This window comes from Vulpes vulpes, chromosome 4, assembly GCF_048418805.1.
Source record: "Vulpes vulpes isolate BD-2025 chromosome 4, VulVul3, whole genome shotgun sequence".
NCBI classification, from domain to species: Eukaryota; Metazoa; Chordata; class Mammalia; order Carnivora; family Canidae; genus Vulpes; species Vulpes vulpes.
In genome coordinates this window covers 97,425,047-97,446,965 of record NC_132783.1, presented here as the reverse complement: position 1 = coordinate 97,446,965, position 21,919 = coordinate 97,425,047, and the positions used below count along the sequence as shown (strand labels likewise).

At 35.0% G+C, this 21,919-nt stretch overlaps 1 protein-coding gene across 4 annotated transcripts in view; it reads left to right on the top strand.

Moving 5' to 3' along the window:
- CPEB4 (cytoplasmic polyadenylation element binding protein 4) overlaps positions 1-21,919 on the top strand; it is a 61,493-nt gene that overhangs the window by 19,812 nt on the left and 19,762 nt on the right. For 2 of the 4 annotated variants that reach the window (XM_026006907.2, XM_026006900.2), the window contains exon 3: positions 17,662-17,712. The exons of the other annotated variants lie outside the window; for them this stretch is intronic. In XM_026006907.2, coding sequence (XP_025862692.1) covers positions 17,662-17,712 — 51 coding nt within the window. The remainder of the gene's footprint in view (positions 1-17,661; positions 17,713-21,919) is intronic. 4 annotated transcript variants of the gene reach the window in all.

Genomic DNA, 21,919 nt, shown 5'->3' with positions numbered 1-21,919 from the left:
AAGAAAAAAATAATGCTATTTCTACTTGGATTCTGATCTCAATTCTATTACTAACTAGCTGAGTTATCTTGAATAAGACATTTCATTTTGACCAGGTCTCAATTTCTAAACTTTGTTATAAGAGACTTATACTGGGGAGCTTTCTTTTGCTTTGCTCGTTTTTTTAAAGAAATTTGGAATAGTTGATATATTTGGTCATCCCACTTGTTCGTTCATTCATTCATTCATTCATTCATTCCATGCTTAGGGTCCTGCTTTGTGCCAGATGTGGCTTTGCACTAGGGTCAAAGGTGGCAAGACAGACTTACTTTAAGTGGTGACCAGCCTGGTCTGGTTTTCCTTTGAGTTTGGTTTATTACATTACTAATGCAGTGAAACTTTTAAGTATTTTTCAGCAGACCAACAATGGTAAATTTTTTAATGAGGAGAGCTCTTTGAGGTCTGGAGAGATGAAAAATAATATGTGAAAAATATGCATCCAGCTGTTGAGATAACTTTGGAAGAAGAATATTTTTTTTTTAAGATTTATTTATTCATGAGAGACAGAGACAGAGACAGAGACGTAGTCAGAGGGAGAAGCAGGCTCCCCGCAGGGAGACCAATGTGGGACTCGATCCCGGATCCTAGAATCATGCCCTGAGCTGAAGGCAGATGCTCAACCTCTGAGCCACCCAGGTGTCCCTGAAATAAGAATATTTTGAAGATCTCTACTGAACTCCCCATTGAATTCTGTTGGGTGACTCTAATCTAGATACACACACTGTTTCTGAGGAAAGATGATCTCATTCAGAGTCAGCTTTATTTTTGCCATTTCTTAGCACTCTGACTTTGGGTAGTGTTTCAGCCTCTTTGACCTTTCTTTTTGTTTTCTCATCAGAAAAATGAGGAGATTCTTAAGGCCCTTTTAGCACCAGAAAAACTGCACACTCTTAAAAAGTAGCTAAAGGAGAAATTTGGATATGGTTTTTGGATTGTACCAATGTCAGTTTCCTGGTTTGTACTATAGCCACGTAAGATGTCACCACTTGAAAGACTGGGTAAAGGGTATATGGGATCCCTCTGTGCTGTTTTTTGCAACTTTCTGTGAATCTGCAATTACTTAAAAGATAAATACAGAAAAAGGAGTAAAGGTAGAGGACATTTGTTTATTCTTAATGTATTGGATTCCTTTGGCAGCTTTCTTTTTTGGGGGAGAGAGCCTCTTATGTACTTGATACTAGGAATAATAAATAATTATAACTCATTTTCATGATAAGCACCTATTTTTATTTTATATTTTATTTATTTTATTTCATGATAAGGGCCTTTCAGAGAAAACAGTTTACAAACAATATCAGATATAAACCATTTATTATGTAATGCTTCTAAGGAACAAGCCTCTAACTAGTACTTAAGTTAAATGTAAGAGTTTTACACATTATTCTAATAAGATTAACAGTAGTATTTCCTTGATTTATCATTTACAGCTAGATGTCTCTCGGGTTTATTATTATTTCTTCTCCTAGTTTTCTAAATTACTGTGTAAAGTTCTGCTTTTATTCTGTATTCCCTTTTTAATTTCTTCTACCAACTTTTACTTAAATCAATTTTCTTTTAGCTAATTTTGTAGGGATAATGAAAAGTTAAGTCTGATGACAGAAAACATTAAATCTGATTTGCCTAGTCTGGGAACATAAAAGTTTTATAAAATAGTTATTTATAAAAGGAAGTGTGTGGCAGAGTGGAAAGGCCATGGGTTTCGGAGTCAGGTAGATCTGGATTTAAATTGCCATTCTGGGGTGGCTCAGCGGTTGAGCACCTGCCTTTGGCTCAGGGCATGATCCCCCAGTCCCAGGATCGAGTCCCACGTTGGGCTCCCTGCATGGAACCTGTTTCTCCCTCTGGCTGTGTCTCTGCCTCTCTCTCTCTGTGTCTCCCTTGAATGAATAAATAAATAAAATATTTTTTAAAAAATCGCCATTCTGCCACTACAGTTTGTGGTGGTTGTGAGGATCAAATGGTAGGATATATTTATGAACTGCAGCATACTGTGTAGCTCATAGAAAACACTTAGTAAATGGCATAGATTATTACTAAATATCTATTAAGTCTATTTTCATGGTTATCAAATGAGAAAGTTAGTTTCGATATAAACTTAAGTGCCAAAGTGACTTAAGTATATTAAATGAAGTTTGTCCATTTTTTTTTCCTTCAAAGAGCAGTAAAGAATTCATAGATGAATTCATGGGCCTAAAATGCCAGATTATAGTTATGCTTGATTTCTTTGTAAACTGAGATGAACTTTTTATCACCTAGTCTATCACTATCAAAATGTAGTTTGGCTCAAGGCAATACTTCATTAATTGTCAAACTCTCCTTTGCTTTAGATAGCTATTAGGAAAGCTATGCTCAATTTTGACAGTGATTCTATTGTGAGATTTTGTTTAAAGATGATAGCAAAAGTTGAATATCTTAAAAACAACATGTTGCCCTTTTAAAATATGAAACCTGCTAAATCATTTTGAAGATAAAAGCCCTTCCATGTGCTCTACTATTTTAGAAATGAAGAAAACAGAAAATGGACATTGATTCTGTAAGATTAGTAGAAAAATGCCTCTCAGAAAAATATTATAAGAATGCAATTAAAATAATTTGAGAACTATTTTAAAAAGAGCCCATTATAGGGAGGCAAATTTTATATTTGGGCTTATTTTATCTTAAAAATAATTTCATAACGTATTTTATGAATGACTTCATTTATTTTTATCCTTCATTTGCAGTTCCTTATAGAAATGTGGTTTGTTGTATGTGTTCAAATAATAAAGCCTAGAGTTGATACCAGAACTACAAGTCAAATGGATTAATACAGCTATTAATACTATAGCTGTATTAATCCTACAAACAAAACTGAATTTTGCTTTTCCTTTTGAGCCAAAAAAAAAAAAAAAAATCTCACTTAATGTAGTGCAGTTTAAAATTTTATTTTCACAGTCAACAGACAAAATGTTTAATATACCTAAGAACCTTCAAATATAGGTTTTGAGTTTCTTTATGAATGTATTATTGGATTCCAACTGGCTTGTTGAAAACCTTTCATTTTTTAAAAACATTTTAACAAACATGCAAAAGGAGTACCTAGGCTTCATTTCATAATTTATATTAGTTTTGTTTACAGTTTAAATAGTTTCTCTAAGAATTTTAAGGCTAATAGTTTCTCTAAGAATTTTAAGGCTTCTCTAAGGAATTTAAGGCTAAGGAAAATTATAATTTTCTCAATGTACAGAGAATTAGCTTTTTGGGTGGAAAAAGGTCCTCCCACTGCCTTATCTCCATGTCCTTTTCTCTGATCAGCCGGCATGTCTGTATTTTATTTTTATTCACAAAATTGTACATTGCCTTCTCCATAACCAATGCCTGTAACAGTCCACAGAAGCTCTTCCCCAGAGACCGATTTCATTTTCTTTACTGCACACCCTGTCTCATAAGCTAAGAGCGTAAGCTACAGATAGATTTTGCATTTTGATATCCCAGGTGGCAACTTGCTCATTGCTTGCTGCAAAATTATTAGGTTTATCAAATATTTTCTTCACCTGGACAGAATAATCTTTTACTATTGTAGATAGTCAGCTGATCATTTGGGAAATATTGTATCTTACTATATTTGTGCCTTTGCTTGACTGTGAAATTGGTACTTACTATTTAGAAATGGAGCAGCATGAAATACATTAAAACCACATGCAAGTACATCTGTTTTCAGCCTTCTGAAGCATAGGTTGGACACAGTGAAATAAAGATTCATGAAATTATATTATATTCTGTATATAGTAGGAAAGACCTCTGAAAATTAAGGAGCCTTTTTTTTTTTCTTTTCATGTGTGGAGGAAATAAAAATATAGATATAAACCAAGAACTAGCAGTTATGGAGTGGAAGCAGAGGGAGACCACACTGGAATAAAGAGGGAAAAAAGTACTTGAAAATTACCAGATTGTCAGATGGAGCTGAACAGTCCACAGTTTGATAATAGTGGTTGAAATGTATTTTCAATCCTATATATGAAAACAATTTAGTATCCAGTTTGCTTCATTTCACTAGAAAGCCAAATGAGACAGCAAAATTATTGAGAGAAAAAAGGCAATCTGTAAATTGTCAAAACATTATAATTGTTCGTCAGATATTAACTAAATCATGAGTCAGAATATCATCTTATTTTTCCTCAGGATTGTGAAATTGGAATCTTTTTGTCTTTATACTGTTATAGAATGTATCTTGCTTCCAGTTTTTGGAAAAGGGAACTCAACATATCCACCCAACCCCTCTGAGTTTCAGGCATTTTAAATACTTGATTTGAATGTAAGCAATAATGATTGCATTCAGAAATGCAGGTTGTTTCAAGTGCCAGTGTTTTACATATCCCATGGTGCCCAAGAAACCTATTGCATATGGAGAGTAAGTAGTGGGAGTATGTTATACAGTTAGACATTGCTGCCACACTTGCTTCATGCATTCATTTAATAAGAATTTAAGAGCTGGATCTGCTCCAAAGATACTATGTATTTCATTCCTAACTGCGTAGGGTATTGTGACCCTGTGTTTTAATATTTTTGATATATGTTTTCTTTCTTTACTACATATTAAATTGGGGGCCCTTCCCCCACTAGTTTCATTGCTGTGGGTTTGTTTGAAACAAATGCTTAAATGAGTAGGCAAGCGTTGATTCCATCTGTGCCTCTTTTCTTTGTTGCTAAGCAAAAGAATTTATAATGATCTCTCTAGAAGAAAATCATGAAACTCTGCTGAAAGTTTAGTACACAAGGCCTGTTTCATTTATTTTGTATGAGTTTTTTTTTTTTATGTCACTGTAAGAGAATGACCGTTGGGATAATTTAAATTCTTTATCTTTACTGTAGGGGGAGGAGAAAGTTAGTGCTACTTAAAAAAAAAAAAAAAAAAAAAAAAAAAACCCATAAAAAATAACCAGGAAATCTTTAATTTTCCTTTGGTGCACATTTTTTTTTTTAATATTCCTATGTTCCAAATTGCAGCCACATAGTTCTCTATTTTAAAGAACAGTTGTTGCAGATACACGTTTTAGAGCATATACAGCATACCAACTTTATGTGGCCTGAGATAGCTCCAAAAACTTTCTACAAGAGTTACTGAAAATAGAACTAAATTTAATATCGCTATAGATTTGAATTTTGGAGTAACTAAAATTATAAAAACAAAAGGCGCTTTTACTAAAATAAGTTCTGTTGCTGTAATATTAAAATGATTTATTTCAAATGGTTATGAGTATTGTTTCTTACAGTATTTAACTTTTTTCTGGTTGAATCAGTTTGCCTCTGGTAATCTGAGAAAAGACTTCTATACCTTACTCTGCACCCCACACCTCCATCACTTTTGTCAAGGACTAGATGGACGTTTTCCTTTAAGGAAGATATAACGGAGCATGATACACAGTACCATAAAGAAGAAATGGATAATGCAAACCAACTAATTTTACTTGTGAGTCTTAATCAAATTTCACCCTCAAGTAAATTACTATTACTTGGTGTCAGATGTCTTCTTGTGACTTGCGGGATCTTTAAATATTACCCATCTTGAAGCTTCAGAGTCCACCAGGCAGCTGCTAGGAGAGCCCTGCAGGAGCCTTCCTGAACTCAGCTAGTTCCTTCTTGCTCTGTTTGGATGATACCAAGTAACTCAAAGCAATATGGCAGGGGAGTGGCCGAGGCCTCCAGAGAATAAAAAATTGCTTTCTAAAAGTTTCATGAGTAATGGAGTAAGGTATATAGCAAATATAAAGCAAATAAGACAGTTTAAACTCGGCTACAATGGACTTCCTGTGTGGCCATTTAGAAAAGAAGTAGTTTCTTCTCCTTTTGCACTCTCCCTTTCATGGCTGCTGAAATGGAACATCCTAAACAGTCTTTCTCTTTTGCTTGGCTTAGTTGGGCGGCAGGATGGGACCTGGGCTTCTGTGTTGAGGTAACTACTTTTGTGAGCAAGGAGAGGATGAAGTAATGGGGCATGATTTTCTTTGTATTATCGATACAGGCTGTATTCTTAATTTTGAACAGCCTTTCTGGTTTCCTACTGGTCAGGATATGTTGGATTCCTCACACAGCACCGTGTAGGCAGAGCTTTCAAAGTGTGGATTTTGAATAGTGTGACTACGCTTTTTCACATGGGGATTGCTGTTGTTCTTGGTTTGGTTTGGTTTGGTTTGGTTTTCAGCGGGAGAGGGGAATGCCTGGGAGAACAAAATGTGTGTGTGAACATCGATGTGCTCATAGTGTTGGATTGAAGTCCTCATCCTAGCCTCTGAATTGAAACCAGTTCAATTCATATTAAATACTCCTTGTACGGTGTCCAGATCCTCCTCTGCCTAATTTATTGACTTAATATAGACTGGTAAGTAGAAAGCAGTGATCCTTTGCCCTCTACCCTCCACACAATCGTGGTAGAATATTGACCCTTGTTTTTATTTGTTCTGAAAAATCATGTAAGCAGTTGTCACAAAGGGGGAGTTTGTCTGATGTCATCTGTGATGTTGGGTCCATAATTACTACAGCAGGCCTCTTAATTCTGAACATGGAGCACAGAGGCTTACTTTGAGCCCATGAAAACGGAGTAGTCCTCTTAAAACATTGTTAATCTCTGATTTTACCTGAGTGAGAGGTAAGGGTAAAGGGGATGGGTGGAGTAAGTGAGAGTGAACTTTTTATGAGACTAGAAGGTTCAAGATCGTAAACATTTCTTTGAAAGAGGCTTTTAACTTAATAACTTGTTTTTTTTTTTCCCTTTACAAATTGTGTTAAGGCTTACATATTTTATGCCTGTTGTGATTTAATTTTGTTGGATACACATTCAGAGCAGGGACTGGTGAAAGGAATAAACTACATGTGATAGTTAACACTTAGAAATAACAAGAAAATAATAACTTAGAAAGCAAGAAGCAGTCGGGTAGCAAATTAACAAGTGCTTTTCCATAACATTCCCTTTCACGGTGTTGTGTACAACTTAATAAGTATGGATATTACAATATATGGACAGAAATTAATGTTTTCCATTCAGAAATGAAATCAGAATGACATTTAAGTGGTAGAGTTTTCAGACTTTGTCTCCAGTTTGTCAGTGTTAAATATTAGGAACCTCCCTACACTATAAAAATCAGAAAAGGAGGTCTAGAGTATTTAGAGAGATCCATTTTGTTTCTGCTCTAATAGTATGTGCACCTTTTGGTACTGTCACTTATTATTTTTCTGTTTTCCCCTTCTGTATTATAAAATTCTATGGAGAGGTAACTTGTTCTCTCATTTCGTGACAGGTACTAAACCAGCCCTGTATACCAATACTTGTATAATGAAAGCTCTTTTGATAGTGAAGTAATACAATAGTGAGCTGTCTGTGAAGGTCTTAAGACTTTCCTTGATCTTGTTATATAATCCTTGAATGTTATTTGCTGACTTTGAGGAAGGGAAGCAATGCCATCTGATTCATAGCTGTCATAAAAATATCCAAGATTCTCTTTGCACACAGTTTAGTAACAGGAAGGACAGCACAGTTGCACAATTGTGCCACAAAATTATTTCTTCCTTGATATGCATGGAATTTCTACCTGAATATGTATGCAGTTGATTTATTTATCACCTTTGTATGTCTCATACAGTGAATTTCTCTACCCCACAGCTCTTTATTTTTTCCCCTCACGTTGCCACTGTCCTTACTACTAAAGTTAAAGGTGGAAAAGAGAGAAAACTCAGTGAATTTGTTGTTTAGCAGTAAAAAATTTGCCAAAGGAATACTTTTTAACTAATTTTGAACTATTACTACTTTTTAAAATCAGGTATTGAGATGGCTAGTCTGCCTCTGGGTTTCGTTATTTTGTCTAATTGACTGATTCTGAATTCAGTCCCACGCCAGTGCACTCTGTTCTAAAAGCAAGGCTTTGTTTTATTCCGGGTATTACCTGGTAACCAGTCAATTAAGAACATTAGTGGAACTCTGAAGGGAAAGCAGTTCTATAATCTCTTTGGAATCCAGTTGGGCTGATGCCAGTTGCTATACATTGGGAAAGAGAAGGAGGAATCAACCAATTAGAGAACCCTTTTTTAATTCTCAAGAAACCAACAATAAGTGCAAATCTTAATTCTGAAGAGCAGCCATGATTAATTGAAGTATAAAGAACTTAAAAAAAAAAAAAACTAACTTCTACTGCCTCTAATATTCCAAAGAATAAGTGCCTGATATGGTTAATTAAATACAGATATTTAAATTAGCTACTCAGTCTCTTTGTTGTAAATGATTCAGTAGTTGTTAGATTATAACAGACTTTCCCAAATTGTAAGAGGTGAAAAGAGAAGCATTTAGAATTGCGTTTGACTTGGCTCTGCCATTAGCAGTTATATGGTCTTAGATCCATCGTTTCTCTCTAGATCTTGGTTTCCTCACCTAAGAATGGAAGGATTGAACGTAATGACCTTTACATTGATAGTAGCAATTCCATACAATCTTTCTGACATGGTATTCCACAGTGACAAAATTGAGGGTTTTTGTAGTTTAATGACTAAAAGTAGTATATAAATTTCATGTGAATTTGGGTGTGGCAGTGTTTAATATTGAGTAGTTATAGAAAGGGTATACCAGAAACCAATCATATGTAGTCCGTTGAATGAAGGCTTTGTTTTTATTTTTAGACTGCATCTTTTCTTTTTTGAGATAGGCCTAAAAATATTATGTTTAAGAAGCAGTTGCTTAAACTTGGCCTCATGGAATGTTTCTGTTTTCAGGTTGTGGGCTACAGGCCTCTTCATCCATAGGAATTATTTGATAGGGCCTATGAATCCATTAGGACTAAGTATTCCAGTTAGGTGATATGTCATTTACATGTGCAGGATTATCTTTCAAAGTCATGTGCAAGCTGATGCGCAATTAAAGTACATTTAAAAGTGTTGCCAAATTCACAGTAGCCTTGTACTATTAAGGTTGTTTGTTGTTGTTTTATTTGTAGTATTCACTGGAGTGAGGTGGGGGCCTCAGCATGGCATGGAGGCTCTCTGTAATATTTTGATTGAAGTCGGTCTTAATAATTACAGAGTTTATGAAACACTGCTTTAGAGATGTTCTGCTTTAAATTGCCATTAGAATGTACCCCATTACCAACAAGAATCTAGCATAAGAAGGAATTTAGTAGAGAAGATGGTGAGGATGAAGATAGAGGAGGGAGGAGGTCATTTGCCCTATCCTAGATGATGATGATGATGATGATGATGATGATGATGATGATGATTATCTCCATCAAATCGCATTTTGGAACTTTGTCTCTGACATCTACAACCGTCTATTTGCCCTATGAGGCAGGGCTAGGAGTGTGGGCTGTTTAGGTTGCCTCTGCCATGATGCTAGGGTGCAAGGGGAGCCATATGACAAAAGGAATGCCCTCTGGGGTTGGATATTAGGGGGAGACTGCCTTCTTTAAGTCACATAGTTTGGAAGTATCTAACATTTTAGCTTCTGCTTATATTCTAGTTCCACAAATATTTGAGCACACTCTATATACCAGGTAGTAGTAGATCAGAGGGCACATCTGATGCCAGTCTACATTTCTCTTTTTTGAGATAGACTTGGACATTCTGTATGGAAAGCAGTGTTAACAACTAGTTCCAAGTGAAAGAACACTTACTTCTGATACTTCTCTTTTACTCTGTGCCCCTTCTGAGATTTATATAACTTAAATCCTTAAAATAACCTTTTATGTGAGTTTTGTGATCTTCATTTTTTACAGTTGGAGAAATTGAAGTTCAGAGAGACACAACAGCTTCAGTAGTCACTCAACTAATTGGTACCTAGAGGATCAAGATAGGAACACACAGCTTCTGACTCCTGGTTCAGTCGTTTGGATATTTATTGTGTGGCATTTAAGAAGGAAACAAACATAAAAAGAACTTAAACATTTTCTTTTTTTAGTATGCTTTAGGCAGAGAGTATGCATTAAAGTTTCCTAATTTCTACTTAGGAAAGTGGGTATAGAATTTAAGATCTGGATTTTATCATAATCTTCTGTAAAAGATTCAGATCTGACATCTGCTGGTTTCTTATTAAAAGGTACATTATTGGGAGTGGAGGTCAAAATAGAATCACTGAGGGAACTTTTCCAAACTGGCTTATTATTTTCCCTGATTCTGATTCACCAGGTTTGTCATGAGACTTAAGCATGTGTATTCTCCAAGTGATTCAAATACACTACTCTCTTGCCCTACCCCCGTCTTCACTCCTTTTGTGAACCACTGTGATATAAAGTCCTAGCCATGGGAAGCAGTTCATAGGAAACACATATCAAGAATCAACCATGTGCCTGGTACTATTTTAGGCTGTTGAGATATATCAGGGAATAAAAACATTCTCCTGACCTCGTGCACCTTATCCTTCAAATAATTAGCAGATATCTCTGAACGGCTTGTTTATTACTTAGTTTTGAAGGCTAAAAAGTAAGAGGAAGAGTCCATGCCTTGAATATTGATAGGGAAAAATAGAAACTGGGCCTTCTGAGAAATAACAAAAGGTGAAATTACAGCAGGTATGAAATTCAAGCATGTTTTTCGTTAAGGTTCAGTAAAGTCATCAGAATTTGTATTAAATAAGTGATTAGAATTGATGATAAGAATGTATGCAGAAAGCCAAATAATGACTTTGCTGATTGCTTTTGGGGGGTTGGACTTCAGTAACCAGTTTTAAGGACAGATTATTACTCTTGTCTAAAGTTCTCAATCTTTTGCCAGCGACTTGGCATATGGTCCCTAGTCATTTCATGTTTGCATCGATCTTTTATGTTCATGTCAGTAGAGAGAGCCATTTCTCAAAATCATTTTTACCTTGGGGCCAGATCTATAATTCTTTATGTTTATTCACTGGTTCTTTTAAAATGTGTCTCTTGTAACAGATGCCTTTTTAAGTCAACCTTTTTTTGCAAGGTAGGAGAATTTTAATTTACTGCCTTGACTTTTCCAGATTACTTAAAACTTTTCTACTACCTGTTGATCTGTTTTTCCATTTTTCTTTACATTATACTATCCTTTTAACTAGCTTTTGTCAGTTTAAATTTGGGTGAAAACTATGCCTCCTTTTTAAACTTGAAAAATTATCATTAATCAGTGGTATCATAACATCCTCTTAAGGCAAGTTATCTTGTTGCTCTGTCCTCTAAATGTAGCATCCAGAGTCAGAAGGCCTCTGGCAGGGATAAAAATAGCCTTCCTGCTTGCTGGGTTGTTGTTGGTTTACTGGCAGTAGGAAATCTTTTGAATTCCTTAATTGGGTCAGCTCTTTGCTAGTTCTCTCTAGCCATTCCCTTCTGCCTGACATTCTTAGATGCTTTTACATTTTGCAACTTTGTACCTACCGTGAGTTACAGTCAAAGCCATCCTTCTCTTATATGAAACCTCCTATAATCTATAGAAACACATGGACTTTTCCTTTATCTTATGGATAAATTTTTTTTTTTTAGAGACTGTAATAGTGATATATTACAGTCTCAGATCACAATTGAAAAAGTAAATTTGAGCCATTGATACAAAAGGAAGACCTCCTTGGTTTTTTTAAGAAGAACGTTTTTCAGTTGAATTTTCCGTTTTCATTTCCTAAAATACTTCTGCTACTTTGCCAGTTTAGCTATTATAAAAGTAAGGAGTTTGATTTTTTTTTTCCTTCTTTCTTGCCTCTTCCTAAGAAGAATGACATCCATTTGTAACCAAGAACACCACCAGCAAACTCTCATTTCTTTGAAGGTGAAAAATCCCCCAGATGGCCACTCCCTTCTCCCAAGTTTTCAGTTTGGATCTTATTTGGCTAAAACGAATCCTTCCTCTTTCTTTCACAAGTGGAAAATCATTGGTTATCTCTGGCATATAGTCTGAGAGGGGAAGAGATTTAATATTAAATAAAGCACCTATTCTATACTGGGGGGTTTTTCTGAGCATTCCGCAAAAAATTGTCTCATGAATTTCTCAACAACAGCCTTGTGAAGTAAATGGAAATATTTGTTTTACCGAGGTTCATGGAAGCTAAGTAATTTGACCTAGTTCACAAGATGGGATTAATCTGACTCTACCCTTTCCACTGTGTAGTCCGTGGCAGAGAGACTACCCGTTGCCGGCTTTGCTTCATTCATTCATTCAACAGCTGTTTATTGAACATCTCTGCTCCAAACTCTACGATGCAAGACCCAAAATTTGTCCTTAAATATTTTGTTACCATAGAGAAAGATTTTAGAAATAGATAATTTAAATATAGAATAATAATTGTAAAGAGTGTTGTATGGAGCTCATGAGGTCATCTGAACCAGAGAGCAGGTGGTTTGGGGCAGGGAGGACTTTCTATAGGATGTGAGGCCAAGATAGAAGTTACCTGGGCAGAAAGATGGTGACTTGAGTGGTGAGACATTGGGAACAGAGAGAGGAGGGCATTCCAGACAGAGGAGTGATCACATAAGTAAAAGTTAATGGGCTAGTAGTTCTGAGTATATCTGGAGTACCTAATGTGGAAAGGAAAATGGTGTTGTGGAGAGATGAACCTGGAGAGAGAGGCAAGAGAAGTCAAGAATTTTTAATAATCCCTGGCTTTTAAAAAACTGAAAGCTACATCTTTCCCAGAGAGGGAAAATTTAGCCTAAAATGTGTTTGTGTTTGTATGATTTAAATGGCTCTTTGGATGGGTGAGGGACAAGATTATCCAGCTGATGCCATTTGCAACCAGCCTTTTTGTGATATTGCATGGAAACATCTTTACTGAAGTTGGTTGTATCACAGATAGGTAAAATAAGGTACTGATTTTGATTTGGGGAGTTATTTTTAGGTCAATAGAATAAATTATTAAAAATAATTCTTGTTATATCATTAAGTGATAGAATATATTGAACACATTTTATTAGTTCATATTGATATGTGTTCTGCATCTGTGTAAGTATAAGCTTGGTATTCAGAAACAATTTATTACACATTTCTTGAGCCTTGTGCTGTGTGGTCTAGGTCCCCACAGCGCCATCTTGCTGCAAGTCTCAGACAGTGTTGGTAAAAATAGCAACTGCAGAAAGGCAGGTGAAGCAGCACGCTTACTTTAAACAATTATTTGTAGCAGTATAGCTTTGACTTACTTAAATGTGAACTAAAGAAAATTAGCACGGGTAGAAGCAAGAGGAACACTTCTTACAAAACAACAACAAATATATGTTTATGTATTTATGTGTGTGGTGTGTGTAAATCTTTGCTCTGCCTTAGAAATTGGTCTAAGCCCCATACTTATCCTTTTGCTGTTAGAAATTTTTAATGGTGTCTACTGAAAACCCTTCCCTTTTATTTGGAGTATCCAAGCTTTCATAGTGTAAGTCAATAAAAAAATTAACTTAGAATTTCACATTACTTGTCACTTAATAGGACTGCATGCTATATTTTGGATAACCCTGCAGTAATCCCGTATCATCCTTCCTTAGCCTACACACATCACCAACAATGCTTGTATGACTGAAAAAGAGAAGGTTATAACATGAAATCTAATAACATTGTAGAACATTTGATATATTTTAGTGTTTGTATATTTGAAATAGCATTTATTATATCATTTCCTGCTGAATCATCAGTAACAATAATATCTGGGTTGTGTTTTAGAAAATAACTTTCTCCAATTTTAAAAGTAATACATACATTTATATACTCTAATGTATTAGAATATTTCCTTCTAGTCCTCCTTTCTTTCATCTCATTGACTAGGTTACTTTAGTTCATCTTAAAAGAATATGATAGTACATACTGTTCTTTTGGGCACTTACTCCTCCAAGCAGTTCCTAGTCTGGTTGGTAAACATTGGTTCTCCAACTTGCAGATGCTTGGCATAGAATTGCCTAGTTGAAGTACAGATCTTTTCTGGGCTGTAGAATTTGGTAGTGTAGTTCCCCAGAGTCACACTGTATCAGTTGCCTATATTTGGTGAGGTTGAGTCATATCACCAAATATGGTCTATGCCTTCTGCATGATGTATGCCAGGCTTCTGGCTCCAAATGCCACAACTGGCCTCCAGAGACAACTACTTTCCTGTCATAAGATTAGGACTGCTGATCAGGCAGTATTTCTTTATATTTATAACACAATCAATGCCAAGAGCTTTCAAAGATTGAATTTTATCCACCAAATAGTGTTCACTTGCCTGAAATCCCAAGGCTCTCCATCTCCCTTGAGAAATTCAATTCTAGATATGCCAAAACCTGGGTTATATTTATAGGTAGATGAGTTATCAAAAAAAAAAAAAAAAAAAACAACCCCACAAACACTGGATTATATTCAGATTCAGATAGCTCATTTATTTTTATTTTATTTTATTTTATTAATTTGAAATGCTAGTGTTTTAAGTTAAGTGGAATGAACCCATTGAATGCTTACCTGCTATCAAACAGGAAACTCAAGGTACCTTGGTAAAAAAAAAAAAAAAAGCTCTTAAAGGGGGCTATTCCCTAAGAAGGTTGGCTGTTGCAACATAGCTAGAAAGAAAAGTTAGTGAATTAATCTAAAAACAGGGTTGCCTTTTTTGGAAAGTTGCCCTGGAAAGGGATGAATCAAAGAAAAAAATATGAAAAATACCCTACACTGGCAACAAAGGAAAATGGCACTATCTCAGATAAGAGAGGGGACTATCAGTGATCTATCTGTGGAATAGAAAATGCAGAAATGCCTGTGTAAATAGGCATCCATAGGGCACAGAGGATCTCAGAGAAGAAATGAAGGGTGTACAAGGAAAATGAAACGATGTACAGGACAATGAAAAGAAGACTTGAAAGTCCCATGGTGTTTATAATGAGAGTTTATGGAAGATTTCCAGAAAGGAAGTGATAATGTGTTATACAGAATCGATGTCATGAATGGATGACTCTACATATTTTAATTTTAGAAAAAATTTACAGAAAGATAGGACAGGCAGGTTAAGAAAGCATTATGAAGTTGAAAAAAGGTTTTTGACAAATGTCATTCCTTATATATTTTTTTTTTTCATTCCTTATATTTTTAAAATTGAAATAGAAGGCATTACTGACTGGTTAACAAACTGTCACAAGCATATTTGTTACTCAGAGGCCAAAATTGATTGGAGCCTGACAGGATTCATATCACAAGACAAGATTAGAAAATTAAAAACAAGTATCACTTTCAGAGTTAAACTATGAACTTTGCAAATGATTGTTCAGTGCCCTATTGTCTTAGCTGAAGGGTAGAATTACTGCATTCAGAAGTCTGAAGAGCAGAAAAAGTATCAAAGGTCACCTACCTTGGCAGTAGAGGGTGGGATCTCTTCAGGAGCTGTGCATTGAGGCAAACAAACTCTGGGAAGTGAGTTAAAGGACATTTTTGTGCCTGTCAAGTTGAAATATTCTTATCTCTCTCTCCTTAAAAGAGGTACCCAAAAGGTGAGTTTTTGATAAGGTGGAACTTGATTTTAAACTGGGCCAGCCAGGTTGATAATTTATTTTTTAGATTCTCATTGTTGATTATCCCTTCTTGGCATCAAATGAGAGGCCATTTAGTTCATATGGAACAGTTCTGATTTCAGTTGAAATGTTAGCATTAAAAAAATTAGAATATCTTCTTCGAAATAAAAAAATTTCCTCTTTGTTTAATATAAGTACTTTGTGTGTTGACCTATATCAAAACATCAAAAACATTAAAAATGTTTTGTGGTTAATAAAAAATGGTATGTGTGATACTTCTGTTATTTACTAGAGGATTTTTACAGCTATAAAATGTATACATGTGTTCCATTACAGAAAATCAGCTGCTGCTTTGAGTTAACTGATGCAGAAACACTACTCACTCCCTCTTAACTTTTCTAACAGTTAAAATCATGTTCTTTTTCCAGTATCTCCAGTCTGTGCTTTTTAAAAAATGTGCTTGTGACAGGTCATATGATCCAGGTTTATAGTTAAAAGCAGCTCAGATGAGATTCACTGGATTTGGATACTTGGCTGTGTATATTAGCCTTAAATAATTGAACCAATTTTTAGGAAGGAATTGAAATATTAACATTAATTTTTTATTTTCCCCATCTCCATCCCTAGCTTCTCTCTAAATAGGAACAAGCTGAAATTGAAGTGAACTAATTAACAATTTAGTGGCCCATGTATTTGGTTTTTAATTGTAGGAAAATTGTTAAGTTCAGATTTTGTTTTGTATTAGACCCCCAAGTTTTGGATATGGGTTAATTAAAGCTATTAGCAATGGCATGAGTTCATTTCTTTAGAGACTATTTCAAAGAAGCAGAATTTTGGAAAATTGAAAGATAGTTGAGGCCTAAAGTTCCTTTCTGAGGAGCTATAAGTATATGGCTGGTGGATTGATAAGACCGTATATTAACTCTGGTTCTCCTAGTATTCAGTAGAACTAGATGGAGCCTTCCTGGTGCTTGGAAGGCCTGCCCCAGCCTTAAGGCACGGGAGAATCTCTGTTTCCAGAGCTTTTTCCATAGCTTTGGAGAGTCTATTGTGATTCTGTGGGGTTCGAGTTTAGACTGCTGTTTCCTAATGGAATGTCTGTAATTATGAATGAATTTTAAATTCTCACACTACTCTCTGATTTACAGAGTGCTGCCTGTGGTAGATAGTTAACAATCACATTCTCCTATTCATTTTTTAGATGAGCAAGACCTATAGAGGGTTTTCCATCATGTTTATTAAGGTGGGTGTAGATGGGCATGTAGAATATGACGACTTAAAAAAATATATTACCCTTTTTTTTTTTTTTTTATAACTTACAGCATAGAACTAGGCATATGGTATGGTACTCAGAAGTAGGTACAGGGTATGTAGTCTAGGTACCTTAACTAAATATATAGAAACTCTTCCAAAATGGAAATGTAATTCCTGATAAAGGGAGAAATCCCAGTGCTATCCACCCCCCCACCCTTATTTGTGGCTACCAATTTGGAAGACATTGCATCCTCCAAAAATTTTAGTACCATCACAAATTCTCTTTGATGGACATCTTGGGTGTCCATTTTAGGTTTAAAACTAGATTTTGAACCACTTCAACATAAGAAGGAAATGAATTCAGCAATTTTTGAGTATCTACTGTGCTCTGGGCATTCATTGTTCTACGTGCTTTGATATTTTCTGTCACATATAAGTACAATAATGTTTTCCTTTACTTTCTGTTACTTTTCCTCCAAAGTAAGAATTTAAACCCATCAGTCTGTACCTGTAGGCATAAGTTTGGCACTCTTGTTACAAATCATATGGAGAAATCTTCTTGCTAGTTATGTACTTTAAAAATAAAAATAAAAAACTACATGCAGGAAAACACTTTTACATTTATGGGGCAAAAAACTATTATTTTGAGTTTATATTAGAATATAATGTTATAAAGAAAATTACTTTGTATGGGAGTTTGGAAATTAGAGACCAAATAGTTAAATATAAAGGATATTTTATTTTCCCCACTTTCAAACTTGCCCTTTTTGGATGTTTGTGAACATGCTGATTGATATGTCCTCTGACTCATTGTGTTCATTAGCACAGCAAAGTTTTATCCCACAATAAAGCTTTTTAAAAGTACCTTAGCTATTAAAGCTATTAATTCAGCTTTGTTACTGAATACATTTAAACCATCTATGAAAAAAATAATTTAGTAACGGCCTTCTTTTACCTTCAGGTCGTCTAAACTATTCATATCCAGGATCCGATAGCTCTCTGCTTATTAATGGTAAGTGATAATTGATTTACCTTAGTGAAGTTCACAGAACTGAAACAAGTTAGTCCTAGATGAGAAAATATAGTAGGTATGCTTTGACAAGTGGAAAAAATGACATTAGTTTGTTCTGTAATGATAATTGCAAGTTACTATTAATTTATTAGCTGTATAATGAATAATTATTTTTCCTCCAAATTGGGGCAGTAATTTTTTTAAACTTTGAAAACTGACTATTCTCTGCCTTGAAATTAATGACAGAATAAATGAGAATCCCATAGTGATACATAAAAAATGGTTTAATCTACCATTAGATTCTATAGAGTGACCTTTGAAATGTCAACATGAAAACCATTTCCATGTAGTTAGAAAAATGTTCCAGGAGAAAGGGAGGGTAATCAGAGATCTGAAACCAGAAAAAGCAGCCTGAGACCACAGGGCTTGACATTGTAAAGGACAAGGTCATTCACTGTTTGTTGTCTAATGAGAACAAGAAAAATGAAGTTTTATTGGCCTTTACAGTGCCTTTGGTAAATTTTCCCTTCTGGTTCTAAATATTACCAGTGTGCTGTTGAGTTCCCTTTTATGTGCATAAGCTGTAGCAGACTAAATTTCACAAGGAAAGGACATTTCCTCAAAGAAGGAATTAAAGACTCAAAAAGTGTGTTTTGTAGAACTATAGTTTAATTGGGTAGAATACAGAAGTCTTACTTCTTTTCTACTCATATGCTATTGAATATGTATTTTAAATGTGTGTGTTCATAATGCCTTTCATCTGTCAAAACTCATTTTAAGTCCACCACCTCTGAGAAGTGTTCTTGACTAAGTAGCTATATTCTCATCATTCCAAAAACAAAATGAAACCAAAACAAACAAATAAGCTTTGTACTCTTTGTCTATGGTATGTTGTGAATGGAGGATTAAAAATTATTTTTATGACTGGAATACTTTTGGTTAGTATTTGCAATTAGTATTCTGTAGAACATAGGATTGTTGAGCCAGGAAAAGTTAAAAGAAAATTTGATTTATGACAGTTGCCATGGATGCATCAGATCCTCTGGAGACTATATATACAGTTTATAAAAGCCTCACTTACTTATTCATCAGATTTTGGTCTTTTCATGCTACAGCAATCAGAAATAATGCCAAAATATAATATTTCAGCATAAATGTGGGTAGACGGAAACCAAACCCAGTCGTGATAATGGCATCAAGATAAGGGGGAATAATATAAGGGTTGCCATTATAGCAGGATTTTAGCTTTTCCTGTGGAACGAGTTCCAGAGTCTGTGTGCTGGAAATGGCAGTGAACCCAAGATTTGAGATACTGATGTGTGATCTTAGGCAAAGTGGTCAACTCTTCTTTGTCTCAATTTCGTCATGCAATTGCTAAATTAGATCAGTTGCCCCTGGAGTCCATCTTTGTTAAGGTGAGACTCTCTAAAGGGTTTTCCTTAAAGCTAAATTCACTTCATTGTTTCAGAGTCTGTTAATTGTGAGATTGCGTCCTCTACCCCTGCTATCAGTATTCTTTCTTTTATGAATAAATTATTTTTTGTCACCCTTACTTGGCAAAGAAAAAATAAAGGTAATCCCCCCACCCCCCCGCCCCAAGTAATTGTTTTAAAACTTTACTAGTCCATAGACTCTAGAAAGGGACTGGATGGTTTTTGTAGTCATGTACATGGAAGTTGTGTTTATTAGAAAGGTATACTGGCTGAGGTTGATATTGTCTCAAACTGAAAGATAGGAAGATAAAGAACAAAGAGATGTAAAAGAGAGAGAACTTGCTGGCTTCTTAAGCATAATCCCAGAGTGGGATTATGACTTCCATGGTTACAGATCTAATGTTCATCTTAGAGGGTCCTAGAACTTGATTTTATCATATTTGATCAAGTGTTAGTCCTTAATAACCCACCAGCTAGGACCAGATGCCAAGAATAAAGCTAGGTAGACCACATGCTGGAGGTAACTGACAAGAGTCATTTTCTCTTTGATAGCAAAGTCCAGATTATAGCAGATTAGTTTAAAATCATGAAATAAAGCAAAGTCATTTTGGTGTGGGTGAAAGCATTGCCCATTCTCTTCAGTCAAATTTATGAAACCTCTATGGTGGATTGCGTCTATAGATAATTAATCTTATTTGTGTGTTGATTTTTTTAGTGACTTTGCTGGCAATTTAGTTCATGTTTTGGGGGTGTCCATCTTGTAAATCTAATTTAAAGCATTAGTTGTATTGAATGAAGATAAACTTTGGACTTACAAATACTACCCATTGCACAGAATTGTGATGAAGATGAAATACATGTAAGTCACTTTGCAAAGACTGTTACACAGTTAAAATAATTGGAATGGTAGGAATATTTGTGGCTAGGAATATTAGTGCTAAAAATTTATAAGGAAAAACAAAACAAGGGATTAAGATGAGTGTAAAAACTGTCTATAGTTGAACATGCATTCTTTGATTATTAAAATAGATAGCATAAAACTTAAAATATTCATTTTTAAATGCAGTCCCTTTATATCTTATGTCCATGCAGTCTTTTATTAAAACTGAATATAAAAGCCTAGTACATTGTGTTGCTTTACATTCATTATTCAATTTTAAGACTTTAGGGAACTATAAGGAGCTGTTCTTCCCTGTCCACCATAAATAATATATTCAGGCTTAAAAACCTTTAGAAAGGTGATTATATATATAGTCTACTTTGTCTCAACTGTAACTTCCAGAGCTTTTTCTTCCAAGCCACTGTTTAGTTGAAAGTCATTCTTTTGTGTTTAGAGTAAAATATCTAAGAACTATTTACTTTCTTTTTCAATGAACATCTGAATTTCAACTATGATTTTTATTGTATAACTTGTTTTGAAATTTTCAAGCAATCTCAGAGCTTTTTGGAAAAGAAGTAGAGTTTAAATCCTGCATAAATAAAAAGAAAAAAAATTCAGAGTAGTCTCCCAGCTTCAGCAGTTTATATTGGAGTAATGTTGGGATTTGCATGTTCAGAGATAAAAAGAGCTTACTCATCTAGTGGATCAAATTACTTTTTTCCCCCTTGGCCATGCTCAAATCATCAGTTTCATACTAGGAAGTGACCTTCATATACCACTCATGACTTTTAAAAGACACTGCCAATATAATTCAACAAATAATAACTGATAACTGTGCTAAGAATGCTGTGGTGCACATTCTGGGGAATTATTCAATCTATTGCTGTTACTATTTTTTTTTAAGGGACATTCTTGGATTTTAAGTGTATGAAAAAACAAACTTTGTAGCTACTTTCTGGATGCCATATAAGTTTGCTAGAACTGCCTTAACAAGTGCTACAGACTGGTGGCTTAAACAGAAATTTACTTCCTCTGAGGTTCTGGTTCTAGAGGCTAGAAGTTCAAAATCAAAGTGCCAGGAAAGTTACTTTCTTCTGAAGCCTCTCTCCTTGGCTTGTAGATGGTTGTCTTCTCTCTGTGTTCATGTGATTTTCCCTCTGCGAGTGAAGGGTGTCCTAATCTCTTAAGGACATCAGTCATATTGGATTAGGGCCTACCTCAATGACCTCATTTAACCTTAATTACCTCTTCAAAGACCCTGTTGCCAAATACAGTTCTACTCTGAGGTTCTGGAGATTAGGACTCTAGCATATGAATTTTGAGGAGGGAACACAATTCATCCCAGCACAGATACCTTTTCCTAGTAAGTTTTATGTAATAGGAATATAGTTAGAACATCTATTTTTATGGTTTTGAAAAGCAAGCCTGAAACTGTGACTCAGTTTCTCAGCCACATCAGAAAGGAGTGCTAAACTTGGGCTAGACTTACCTTGGATTCCTCTGGTATGTCTTGGTGTAGCTTTGAGACAGACCTCAGACTGAAAGATTAGTTTTCCCTTTCCCCATCTTGAAAATTTATTTTGCCTGAGAAAACTAACATGTAATGGCCACCACCTCTATATAAAAGTGCTTGTGCATGGTACTTTTTTCCCCAACCTCCCATTCCACTGGTTTAGCCCATAGGATTAACTGCTTAAAGAAATGAAACTTCTGGCCGGGAAAGTTACAGAATAACAGCAAAATATGTTAGGTTTTAACAGATTCATATATGTATTTCCTTTTCTCTGTGGAAGTTTTTCACTTGGAAGTATCCACTAAAATATTTGCTTGTCCCAGAGGAGGAGATTAGTAAGAGATTTAAAAAAAAAAAAAAAATGGTTAGCATAGAGCAACT